The 12925-nt window shown below is 37.6% G+C and overlaps 1 protein-coding gene across 3 annotated transcripts in view; it reads right to left on the bottom strand.

The window, feature by feature from the left end:
• Positions 1-2213: 2213 nt before the first annotated feature.
• slc4a3 (solute carrier family 4 member 3) overlaps positions 2214-12925 on the bottom strand; it is a 75969-nt gene continuing 65257 nt past the window's right edge. For all 3 annotated transcript variants that reach the window (XM_042001479.1, XM_042001480.1, XM_042001481.1), the window contains 9 exons: positions 12691-12839; positions 11256-11450; positions 10927-11118; positions 10535-10624; positions 10262-10428; positions 9884-10137; positions 6394-6563; positions 4802-4975; positions 2214-2753 (listed from right to left, as the gene is read on the bottom strand). In XM_042001479.1, the coding sequence (XP_041857413.1) occupies positions 2676-2753; positions 4802-4975; positions 6394-6563; positions 9884-10137; positions 10262-10428; positions 10535-10624; positions 10927-11118; positions 11256-11450; positions 12691-12839 (1469 nt within the window). In that variant the 3' untranslated portion in view covers positions 2214-2675. The remainder of the gene's footprint in view (positions 2754-4801; positions 4976-6393; positions 6564-9883; positions 10138-10261; positions 10429-10534; positions 10625-10926; positions 11119-11255; positions 11451-12690; positions 12840-12925) is intronic.

Below are 12925 nucleotides of genomic sequence, written 5' to 3'. Positions count from 1 at the left end.
AAGATCTTCAGCTAAAGGATAAAAATTTGTTATCATGATTAATCAGAGGATTTTCTGTGAATTATCACATGATTATGTGCAAAATTCAACAATGAATTCAAAAGTAGCTGCAATTTAATTTTAAGTGTATATGAACATGAGGTCAGTAAGTTTTGTGTTAGAAACACTTAAACAAGCTGCTTTTAACAGCAGGATTCTTTTCATGTGGTAGTTTTAATATTTATAATATATTTTATGTGACAAAGAAGAATGAAAAATTTAGGATTAATTTAAAGGTTAAAAATAAGGTAACAAATCAGCAGGATGACCTTCAAAGCTGTGTTCCTTCCAGAGGGAACAATATCACATGAGTTTATGCCCTCAGGTGTGTTTCCCTGCTGGAAAAGACAAAAAGCCGGATTAGAATCTCGCGACTTTTTTATTGTGGAGAAAGTTATTTTTTAAATGACTCTTTAAAACCTAAAAACTGAAAATAAAAACAAACTTTGGGCTTTTCACTTGCTGTAAAATGAGTGCATCTTTCCCTGTGTGGGAAGCAACTCAATACATTTAGAGATGTAGACATGGTGAAGATGACTTAATGAAGTTCAAAATGAACATCAGAATGAGGGAGAAAGGAGATTTAAGTTACTTTGAATGTGGAATGGTTGTTGGCCTGACACCAGGGATCCTCAATCCTGATCCTCCAGGGCTGACATCAAGCTCTGCACAAGTCTGAATCAGTTGTCTTGCAGCAGGAGAGCTTCTAAAACCTGCAGGATGCCGGACTTTGGGGACCAAGGTTGAGGATATTGGCACTAAATCATCAGAGGAGCAGAAAATATCCAAAAGGCAGCAGTTGTCTGGACCAAGATGTCTTGGTGCAAACAAATCTGCATGATGATGCGATCATGTCAATATGGAGCAAAACCTCTGAGGAAGGTTTCCAACACCTTGTTGAATCCATGACACCAAGAATTAAAGTAGTTCTGAAGAAAAAATAGGGTCCAACCCGATACAAGCAAAGCTGTCTGGGAACTGGACATCAGGGGTTTAAATCCCAGTTGAGACTCACTTCCAGGATTCTGAGAATGGTGGTGAATAGGACACAGTAAATGAAAGTCTGCTGCCTTCAGGTAACTGAACTAAATCAAGGGAAGCTTATTATTTAAATTTAATTTAAATGTATCGGTTGATTGTCAGTTTTGACAATCTAAAGATTACATGTTGACTCTCTTATTATAGGTTGATGCAAAACACAAAAAGTCTGCACCTGAATAAAATTGAGCAGCTGGTTGCCGTACTTTGATAAATCCTCCCAACTTTTCCTGATTTTGAGTGGATTTCTCTTGAAAACTTGTTGCAAAGTTTCCGCTGGTTAATATTCCAATAACTGCTTCAAAAAAGAGGTGGAAAATAAAATTAAAAAAAAAAAAAAAAAAAAAAAGAGGTGGAAAATAAATCTAGTGGTTTTCGGCTCATCATTAATCCAGGCTCACAGCCCTTTGATAAAATGTGACATTCATACAACCAGCAAATGCTTGACAGCGACCAGCATTTTCACCACTTGTGAGGTTGTTTTACCAGACAGGTGTGTCATTCTGTTATTCATGACATCTGTGGAAGATGCACAAAGCTGTGGAAGTCTGCAAAGGAAAGGTAAAAGAACAAATGAAGAAATGTGTCAACCAAAACTATGTTCTTTTCTTTATTTTAGATTCATTCTTATAGCAGTTTTAAGGTATTTGGAGTCTAAACACCAGTGAGAATCTTGCATGGCATCAAGTCCAAACATCACAAAATAAATAGACACAATGAAGTAGAAAAATAAAGGTCAGGACCATGTTAGCTAAGGTCACGATAAAAGGACCAACAGACTGGTGTGAGGGGTATCAAACACCTAACAAATGACTGTAACAACCCTTGAAGCAGCTCTCTTTTAGGGATTTTGGCTTCAAGGAGACGACTAAGTTTAAGGAGGGGTGGCGAGCCGGGGAGCTCGGCTGGCAGCAACAAAACCAAACTCCAGTCAAAGTGCTAATTTCTAAAAGTCTGTACAGAAAAGAAATGGATGACGTAACTCCTTGTTTACACATCGTAGCTATTCAAAGGTAATGGCAGTACGGCGGTAAACAGGAAGAAGGCAGCTAAACTACAGGCAGTGACAGTAACTCAGGGTTTAAAGAAATTATTTTAGGGTCAATTCATCTGAAAATGATCAGTTTTGATGAGAATCCATTTCTTGATAAACAAGAAAATTGTGTGTTTGGCTTTTTCTGTTTCTTGTTTTTTCTTCACAATTTAGCCTAAACTCTCCAGCCTGTTGTCCCAGAGGTCAACGTTATCATTGCACTTATGCCCCAGACCTGTGGAGTAGTTAAAGGGATAACAAAGGATAAAACGTTTTCATGTTACAAGTGTTGTTTCGCAACATTTGTATTGTCCATGTTAGGAATGTACTATTTCTGGCCGCTGACAAAATAACATCTTTAGGGAGATTAACATGACACCACCATCACTGTGCTGGTTTAAAAACTGGAATAAACAAAAAAGTAGAGCTTATCCTGCAATGGTTTCCGTAGGTTTGCAAACATCATTACGGGAGCTCCTCTTGCTACCCAGACACACTGAAGGTTTCCAAAGAGGCGTGTGTGCTTTGACAATCAAAGTTCTTATCACCAGGGTCTGCTCTGGATTTATACTAGCATGTGGATCTCATTGTACTCGTCTCGTCCGTCCTCATCGAAGTTGGGAGAATCCTCGTCGCAGTCCAGCTGTGAGAAGACAGCGTGAAAAGGGCTTTAGTTAGCTTAAAGAACCACCTGGGGGGGAAGGGGCAATTTAATTTGTGTAATGACAATTTCATAAAATTGCATCTCATAATGAAATGAGTATATCTGCAACCCTGAGGGCTATTACACCATTAGAATCACAGTAAAGGGAACGCTTGTGAGATTTGTTAACGTGTAAATATCCATTGATGTGTTACTGGTAAAGAATAAATGTAGATGGTACATAACACAAATGGAAAAAGTTTCAGGCTTGACTAAAATGAACAAAACAAAAAAACAGCCACTTTCAGGATGAATATGAATATCTCTAGCATGATGCCTATGTAGGTATAAACCTCTATCAAATCTTAGTACAGCATGTGAAGACTGTGTCTGCAAAGGCCAACTCTTATAAAACAGAACCAAATTAGAGGTTTTATAGGTCAATATATGTTTAGAAAAAGACACTATTTTCTGATTCTGTACATTACTACAGTCCCTCAAATCACTGAGGCATCTCAAACATAAACTAAAGGAAGAACAGCATAGGATAGAAAAACCTTCCTCGCTAAAGGTTTAAGTTTCAAAAACTATATGAAGCCCTAAAAACACTACTCAGTCTTAGTTTCATATTACATTTATGTATTCATTGTTACTATGTTCCACTTATTCCACTTTTTACATTGTACATTTTTACACATCACGCTTTAAGGTTTATTCGCTTCAAATACATTTGCTCTGTTTCTAAGCTCACTACGAGGGTAAGATGACATTTATCTGGTCTTTCCTCAGCACTTTGGTCAGACTGGTTCTTAGACATGACATGTATTTGACGCCAGTCCAGGTGTCTGCCCAAGGTCCTGAGGAAGGAGGACTTTTCCAACAGAAATGTATAACCTATTGTTTTTTAATTGCCTCCTCTGAGTCTTTTTCTGACTTTGTGTGAGTCAGAACGACCATTCTCATTGCTTGCAAGTAATTGTCTCTGTTTATTACTTTTTATTAAACTTTGTTATACTTTTACTCATTCCAGACTCTTGGTAATTCATTTTTCTACTACATGCTCTATGGAAAAGACGGAGCATCTTGTCCGTCTTTTGTGCCAGTTCCATTTGTAGTTTGGTTTGTTTTCCGGATCCTTGCAGATCTGTACCACACAAGTCATCAAAACTGATCTGTAGAAAAAGTGTGCTCTAAGTTTTTCTTCTCTTGGAAAAGTTTATCACTTTCTCTCACAAAAAACTTTAATCAATCAAATAAAAACTGGAAGGAGAACCAGCTGGTAAACCATTTATAGCATCTTTCCACTTACAAAAAACCTTCAGTGTTGTTCTAAAAATGCGCTCATGTTCTGTTCTAACTTGTTCTTTCTCTGGATTTTTGCTTTCAACATCCTGTGTCTGAATAACATTGACGCCTGGCCAGATAGATCATTATCTTTCACATTTCCTGAGAATACTGCTACATCCTAAGGTAACTTTTCTTCTCTGAAATCATCATCTTTCAGCAGATAATAGACAATGAAATGATGAAAATGTATAGAAAGTTTCAGTTTTTACATTTAAAGGTAATTATGAGACCTTCGGATGAGCACAAAACAAACTGTCAAGAAGTTAAGAACAAGGCTGTTTATCTAAGTTCTTAAAAAAGACGACCTTTTGGAAATGATAAACTTTAATGTGATGGTGATGACATAAATGGGGATTAAGAGATCTAGCCAAGAAAACTTGATACTCAGCTTCAGCAAGTGCTGTGTCTCTCTTTCTAGTGAGGACTCAGAGCAAAGAGAAATATTTACACATGATTTGAATAAATGTGGTGAAGAAAGCTGTCCATTATCAGAGAGCAGAATATGATCTGGAATGTGAGGGCTGAAGTTCATCTGCAGCATTTCTCTGAACGATTTTACAATTGAACACAAACACAAAAATTGCGAACATCAATGTAATGTTAAATTTGCTGTAAAAATAACTATCCTGAGGCCATGCGGGACAAGATAATTGTGGCAAAGTTTCATACATTCCTGGAATGCCCTCGTTACCCAAACCTACCGCCTGAAGCTCGCGTTCCTCAAAAACCCTGGAGAGGATGAGGCGACGCAGCGGCACCGTCATGATGAGGATGAAGGGGAAGGCCAGGGAGGCCACCGAGGACTTCACAACCCACAGCGCCACGATGCATCCCAGCTGGATTATGGTGAACATGTTCATACGCCATGTCTTCACCTAAAGAAACACACACTGGGTTGGTTGGAGAAATGTACAACATAGTCTGCTGTAAAGTCACATAAATATACAGTAGGAGGCATACAGAGACAAACTAAACACAAACTCAATCCCAAAAGCTGTTCCCCTCCAGAAAGAAAGTCTAACATGACCTGGGCTCCATCTAGTGGAAAGCTCTGAATCTTCTCTAAGAAATAGAAGAAAGGGTGGATATTTGTCCTTAGTTTCTAGAAATAAACTTCTAAAGACTAAAACAGTTTTATGTGTTCTTTGCTTTAACGCCTTGGTGGTTTTAAGAGTACATCTGGACAGAAAGAGGCTGTTTAAGTGAGTAGTGGCGTGTTGGCTCAGCTACTGGTGAGACATGATATACAGGCCAGTTTGAGAGACAGATGCAGACATTCACTGTGGAGGTTTATCAGCAAAACAAGTATGAAAGGTATAATTTATTAATTCATTAATTAATTTTATTATTAAATCTCTATTTTTAAAAGGTATTTTTATTGATATCTTTATTTTTTTATTATCTTATTTGAATTAAACAGTGTTACATTTAAAAAACAATGCTTTTAATTGTAGGTTTTAATTTCTAATATATACATCATAATTAAATTACATTTTTAATATAAATTTTTATTTAAATTATTTATCTGAAATTTTTTGTTCATTATTTCTTATATATATAAGAAATAATGAACAAATATATATATATATATATATATATATATATATATATATATATATATATATATATATATATATTGTTAATTACATTCTTAGCAATTTAAAAACATTTTCATTTTTAAATCAATGTATTTATTATAATATGTCATTATAATTTTATATTCATATTTCACTTTTTTATTATATTGTATATTATATTATATTATATTATATTATATTATATTTTTTATTATATTATTTATATGATGCTGTGGACGTCTGTGTAAATATCACAGTTTACCTCAATTGCTCAATCATGCAAATAATATAAATACTGAAAATGGTTCTGAGTGGTCAGTGAGAGTAGAAATGTACTGTCTAAATGCAGTCATACAGCAGAGTGATGAATATCTTGGTGACCAAGTAGCCAGAAAGAAAATTGTGTAATTTAGTTACTAATATGTGATAAATAATCAGGTTCCTCTTCCAAAACAAAGCTAAAAACCATGAATCAAACCAGAATACTGGTGCACATGTTTCTAATAGGAGCTTGTCATTACTCAGGTTTCAGTTATGTCTCGGACTCTTTGGCCTCCCAGCCTCTGATGTTTCTGTTCTGACTCAGTTCACTGAAAAGCTGTCGGGGAACGCAGTGTGGGTTCTGGCTTTGGTTATTACCCTGCTGGATTCGGTTATCCCATCTCACTGATGACAGTGGGACCAAAAAAGCATGTGAGCAGAGTTGCGTGCGTTACCTTGGTGACGTAGATGTGGTCAGGGTGGTGCTTGGCAGGAGTGACCATGAGTGTTATGCGTTCGTACAGCTGGATGCCTGTCAGAGAGGTGACCCCCATGTACAGGAAGATACCGAAGAGAACGGCCAGAGGGATGAGGCGCAGCACGTCAGTCATCACGATGGACATACCTGGTGGACAGTGAAGGTTTAAAGGGGAGAAAATTCACTCAACAAAGAAAAGTTTTAAAAGACAAACACACTCAAACAAAAGCTTTTTAATCAGGGATTCCCATCAATGTTGTACGCCCAAAGTAAATCAAACTATATTTATTTTACCATAAGCAAAAATGTCCCACACAATAAAAATGATTGATCTGAAAAACAACTATCGTTCTGTGGTGCTGCAGAGGCTGAGTCATACCTCATGATTGTCTAGACATGCATGAACTGCTGAGGTGCCACTCTACACTCTCTAGTTCATGTTTACTCGCTGGGAGATTTTAACAGCGTAATTAATGTAAAAAAAAAAAAAAAAAAAAATCCTGCATCTCCAAAATTAAACAGAATAATTGCTCGTTTCGTCTTCTCTGCCTCATGGAGGATGAAAGATATTGATGTCGTAAAGTAAAATGTGAAAACCGCCTTCCATACAGACCCAATTTTAAAAAAAGCAGAAATTGGATGACAGCACGCACTGAAAAAAAGTTTTTTTGTATTGTGTTACATCACCATTACTTTTAATTACACTTTTGAAATACAATGTCATTCAGAACCTATTCTGTTCAGCTGAAATGTCTGCACTGATCCATGCCAATGAAAGATTTCAGCTGCCTGACAGTCTAAGGTTGTCAGTGCCTGGTCCGTCTCCTCATTATCTACCATGTTTTTAGATAGGGGAGAGGTCTGGACTGCAGGCAGGTCAGTTAAGCACACACACACACTGTGTATGTGAAGTCATGCAGAATGAGGACTGACATTCAACTGCTATAATAATCTAAGATGTCACCTTAATGGTAACATGTCTCTTCAAAATTTCAATATCCACTTCTGCATCAATGATGTCTTCACACTAATGCATCCCCATACCATCTGTTACACTTTCTCTGATAAGAGCCTAGGTGTTATGTCTCACCTTCGGCATGTAGAACAGCAAAAGCTCATCTAATCGCAAACCTGTGTTCACTGTCATGAGCTGACATGAGCTTTGGTGCGGAGTTGATAGATGGCCCTCTTGTGTAATTCACTTTCAAGTTATATTTTCTAATTCAGAAATTGTTTGTTGTTAGTGAAAATAGATTTTCCAAGGTAACCCTGAGCTCATATAGCTCTGACTATAAATATGGCGGTTTTTCATGCAGTGCCTTACAGGACTTAAAGGTCACATGCATCTAACAGTAGTTTACAGCTCGATCTTTACTCACTGAGATTTTTCCAGATTGGCTGGATTTCATGCACTGCCAGTCTTAAAATTGCAACATTTTTAGCTATATTACGATACTGTTTGAAATTCATTAAAGATTTTCTGGGACAGAACAGTGAGAAATAACCCATTTTCACTTGGAAAGACTAACGGCCTGATTTACTAAAGGTTTGCATGTGTAAAAACATGTGCAAACTTAACAGCACATCCAAAAACATGTTGCAGTGAATTTACTAACTAGGTAAAAAATTGGGAGTAGATGCAAATAGATCAACGTAGCACATGCAATGTGATTTACCAAACATGAAACTGAATGCACTGGCTAATTTTGTGTCTATATTTAGCATGTTTGAAAGGCAGGTGTTAACTGGTACAACTTTACGCACAAATGGCTGCAGATGTTGTTGCGGGGAGAAGGCATATACACCACAAAAGAAATATTTATGTAAATATTTTTGGAATGCCAGAGACAAAGATTATTGAAACTGTGTTGCTGTGTTGAATGCATGTTGCTGCTGCACTCTGGGTCTGCTGGCATTCAGAGCCCTCATCACCGCCCAGATAAAGCATTGACCAGCTGCCCAGTAAATGCATCCTCATTAGTGCGCACAGCGCACACCTCATGCTTAATGAAAGGTGCTATAGGCTACTGTGGTAATAGTGCCAGAATTATTACTAAACATTAAATCAGTTCATGAAAAAAAAATCTATGTTTTTCCACAAAGGATAAAGCACATCTCTTGCACTTGAACAGCTTTCGGTGACCACTTCCTTAAGCTATTGCTAAAAGTGATGCAGTGAGTTGATGAAAAACCTTTTCCTCAGTTGCATTTTTATGTTTACTTGCAATTTGGGTAAAAAATGCTTGTGCATATGTGATGGGTGTTTAAATGATAAAGATCAAGCCCAAAAAGTACTGAGTAGACACATGCATGAGATTCTAATGAAGCTGTGGTGTTTCTAATGCATTGCAAGGTAGTGCTAGTTAGCAATAGCGTTGAAAAGGAGCTAATTAGTAGTAGCACTAAGCTATAGCACTAAAGAGGACCTAGTTGTCCTCGTAACTCTGAATTCCGAGGTATTTTTGCCGGAAATGACAAAGTGATCTAATTTTTCCAAATAGCTATCTCATGTTTCAGAGGATCCCGAGATTCCAGATTTAAATATGGCTGCATGTCCTTATTAAAATTCTATATAATACATTTTGTGTTCGTTATGTTTCTAGTGTAAACAGCAGCAAGTTGTTATTAATAATTATGGTCTTACATTGGGGCTCGTTGGGGTAAAATGTTGTGGTTTATAATTCATTAAAATTAGCTGACATGGTTGAAATTTTTACAATGAGTTTGTGATATTCTCCTTTTATACGCCATTTATAGATGTTGACGCTCAAAAGTTGGCTGTTTTGGAGGCGTCCATTTTTTTGCACCAACTTGGATTCCATCTACCTGGTGATGTCACCTACTCTCGACCACTTGGAATTCTGAGACAACTGGAATGCATCATTAGCTCTACCATTAAAGAGGAGCTACTTAGGTCTAGCATTGAAGACGAGCAGCTAAGCTCTAGCATAAAGAGGAGTTAGTTAGCTCTAGTATAAAAAAGGAGTTACGTAGCTCTAGCATTAAATAGAAGTTAGCTCTAGCATTACTGAGGAGCTACTTAGCTATAGCAGTAAAGAGGTTTTAGTTAGCTATAGCATTAAAGAGGAGCTACTTAGCACTAGCATTAAAGAGAACTTAGCTCTAGTATTACGGAGGAGCTACTTAGCTATAGCATTAAAGAGGAGTTAGGTAGCTATGGCATTATAGAGAAATTAGTTAGCTCAGCTATTAAAGAGGAGCTATGAAGTTTGAGTATGAAAGAGTAGTTAGTTAGGTCTAGCATTAAACAGGCGCTAGTAAGCTTTAAGCATTGAAGAGGAGTGTGAGAAATGAAGATGTCAGCTAATCAGTAGCATATAACCTATATGAATATGAATATAGATAAAATTGATGAAGATAAAAAAAAACAGGCTACAATATGACATTTGCTTTTTATAGACAGGATGACATTCACTGGGCACACCTTAGCCCATTTACTCTCTTACCAACAAGCACAGCCACAAGAAGCCCGGTTAGCCTCTGCTCTTTCACCTCCTGAATCATGGGCTTTTCTCCTGGAGCTGTTGCCTTGCTCATCACCGTGAGTGCATTGACATGGGTGACAGAGCGCACAGTGGCTGCAGTGAGCCACGGCAGGCCGAAAAGAGGGCAGATGGCACCAAGGACGACAATAAGTAGGAGATCCAAGTGGAAGCCTGAGCCTTTAATAAGGCGACGTTCCTTTTTACTGCATATCAATCTGAAAAGGTAGTGAAAAAATATGTTTTTAGAAACAAACTTCACCACATATAAATTATACATTTGCCATTAAACACATACAAACTCTAGTGTAGTATAGATGTAAAAAATTTAAGGGCACACACGAAGTGATTTGAGTTTCCATGAAAATGAGAATGAAGACGAGGAGGGCAGGAACAAAAGATGCTCCCATCATCCAGGTTGGAAATGGCTGCTTGTCACCAAATGGACTGATGAACCAGCCTCTCTTGTCCGGGGATGTGACTGAAAAACCTGACGGGACATTGAGTTTCTGAAAAGAAAAACAGTCATATTCAAGGACTGAAAAATGTATATACAATCTTTTTTAAAAAGGCACTTTTGTTGCCACAATATAAAATTATTGATGGTGAAATTACCTGTGTGTAAGTGTCAGTAATGGAGTAATCCACCAATACAGAAACTAAGATTGAGATGGGAATGCCAAAGTCCCCAATAATTCTTCTGGCCTGAGAAAATTAAGAAACTAAATGTTAATTAAAATAAAAAAAACAAGCCTCAGCACAAAAGATTACTTTAGCACAAGCCTTAAATAAATCAGAGAAACATTCTTTATTGGGTGAATGAATATTTTTAAAAACTTGGTTAATCCCATTTGGATTGCAAAAGATTAATAAAATTCTTACAAAGAAATGAGATATAAAAAGTGTTAAAATCTAGATTCACTGTTAAATTTTGCAAATAAAAGTTCACCATCAAGTTTTTAAGAGAATGATCCACAGAGGGGCTATCAGTCTCCTGCACACCTTACCTTACCACCCAAAAAGCGACTGTTTCTGAATTTCCTGAGAAAGAATGCAACAAAGAAAGTGCCCATCATGAGCACCAGAGACAGAAGAGCGGTGTTGGGCTGGTTGAAGATGGGAATGTCATGATTATGAAAACCATAAGTTGCTGTGGAGTCTGTGGGGTATATTGCCATCAGTGGATGCTCCTTAAACACCTGGAAACAAAAGTGCATTTAACTATACTGGCTTCTTGTATATGTGATTACTGAATGATTAAAATGGATTCTGTGATGCTAATAAAGATTTTCTTGATATCAAATTTTGTGGATGAGTAGTACTGCTGGTAGCTTACCTTAAAGAGCTTGGAGAAAGTTTCGTAGATGAAGATGAGGGAGATGAGGAAAGCAAAAATCTCTTGGGTAAAAGGTGAAATGTAGCGGACCATGAAGCTGCCCTCTGCTGCCACAATCACCAGGACAATGAAGATGAGCCAGAAACCAATCCACACTCGACCGGTCAGGTACTCAAAGTTGTAAGCCTGACAGAACTAAAGAGAAAAAAAATCATATTAGTTACCTGATCTAGTATAACCCCAAATCCAAAAGAGTTGAAGTAGAATGTAATCATTTGCAAATCTCATCAACCAATAATTTATTTCCAACAGAAAATAAATAACATGTCAGGTGCTGAAACCGAGACATTTTACCATTTCATGGAAAATATGAGCTAATTTAGAATCTGATGGCAGCAACACATCTGTAAAAAGTTGGAACAGGAGCAACAAAAGGCTAAAAAAGTAATTGGTATTAATCAAAAACAACTAGAGGAGCAACTCCAAGAACATTTTCAGAAATCACTGTCTATAAACAGTTCACCCTGAAATCCACAAATGCAGGTTAAAGCTCTGTCATGTAAAGAAGAAGTTGAGTGAGAACAGGATCCAGAAACACAGATGTTTTCTCTGGACCAGCAAAGTGGAAAACTGTTCTGTGGTCAGATGGATGAAAATGTGAAATTCTTTCTGGAAAGCATGGACGGCGTGTCCTGCAGACTAAAGAGGAGAGGGAGCATCCAGCTTGTTATCAGTGGACAGGTGAAAAGCTGCATCTCTGATGGGATGGGGCTGCATTAGTGCCTATGGCGTGGGCAGCTTCCACATCTGTGAAGCTCCATCAATGCTGAAAAGTACATGGAGGTTTTAGAGCAACATCTGCTCCATCCAGACAACGTCTCTTTCAGAGAAGGCCTTGCAGATTTCAGCAAGATGATGCTGAACCACATCCTGCATCCATCACAGCAGCATGGCTTCACAGGAGAAGAGTCCAGCTGCTGAACTGGCCTGCCTGCAGTCCAGACCTTTCACCAATACACAACATCTGGAGCATCATGGAAGCAGAAATCCAGCAACCAAGGTCCAGGACTGTAGAGCAGCTAGAATCCTGCATCAGACCAGAATGGGACGACATTCCTCTCCTAAAACTCCAGCAACTGGTCTCCTCACTTCCCAGATGTTTACAGACATTTATTAAAAGAAGAGGAGATGCTACACGAAGCTAAACATCACCCTGGAACTACTTTTTACAGACGTGTTGCTGCCATCAGATTCACTCATATTTTTGATGAAATAGTAAAATGTCTCAGTTTCATCATCTGATATGTTGCTTATGTTCTACTGGGAATTAAATATGCGTTGATGAGATTTAGATTTTACACAGCATCCCAGCTTTTTTAAATTGGTGTTGTAAAAGATGTAATGTATGTAATGTACATTCTTCTTTAATTAGCACCTTATAATAGGCTTCCTCAAACACCAGTAAGGGTCCTGAAAAACCAATGATGAGAAGGGGCTGACCAGCAAGCAGAGAGAAAATAACTCCAAGGGTCGCTGTTGAAATAATGAGCTCAGTCACCCCCATCAAGCCTTCTGTTTTCTCACCTGTATATATAAAAAGACAACAAAAAAGTTGCTATGACATTGGTAATGCTGTCGAAATAAAACAAGATTCAGTTTTCGCCATGTTG

This window comes from Melanotaenia boesemani, chromosome 12 (assembly GCF_017639745.1).
Source record: "Melanotaenia boesemani isolate fMelBoe1 chromosome 12, fMelBoe1.pri, whole genome shotgun sequence".
Classification (NCBI taxonomy): domain Eukaryota; kingdom Metazoa; phylum Chordata; class Actinopteri; order Atheriniformes; family Melanotaeniidae; genus Melanotaenia; species Melanotaenia boesemani.
This window is presented reverse-complemented; position numbering and strand designations above follow the sequence as displayed.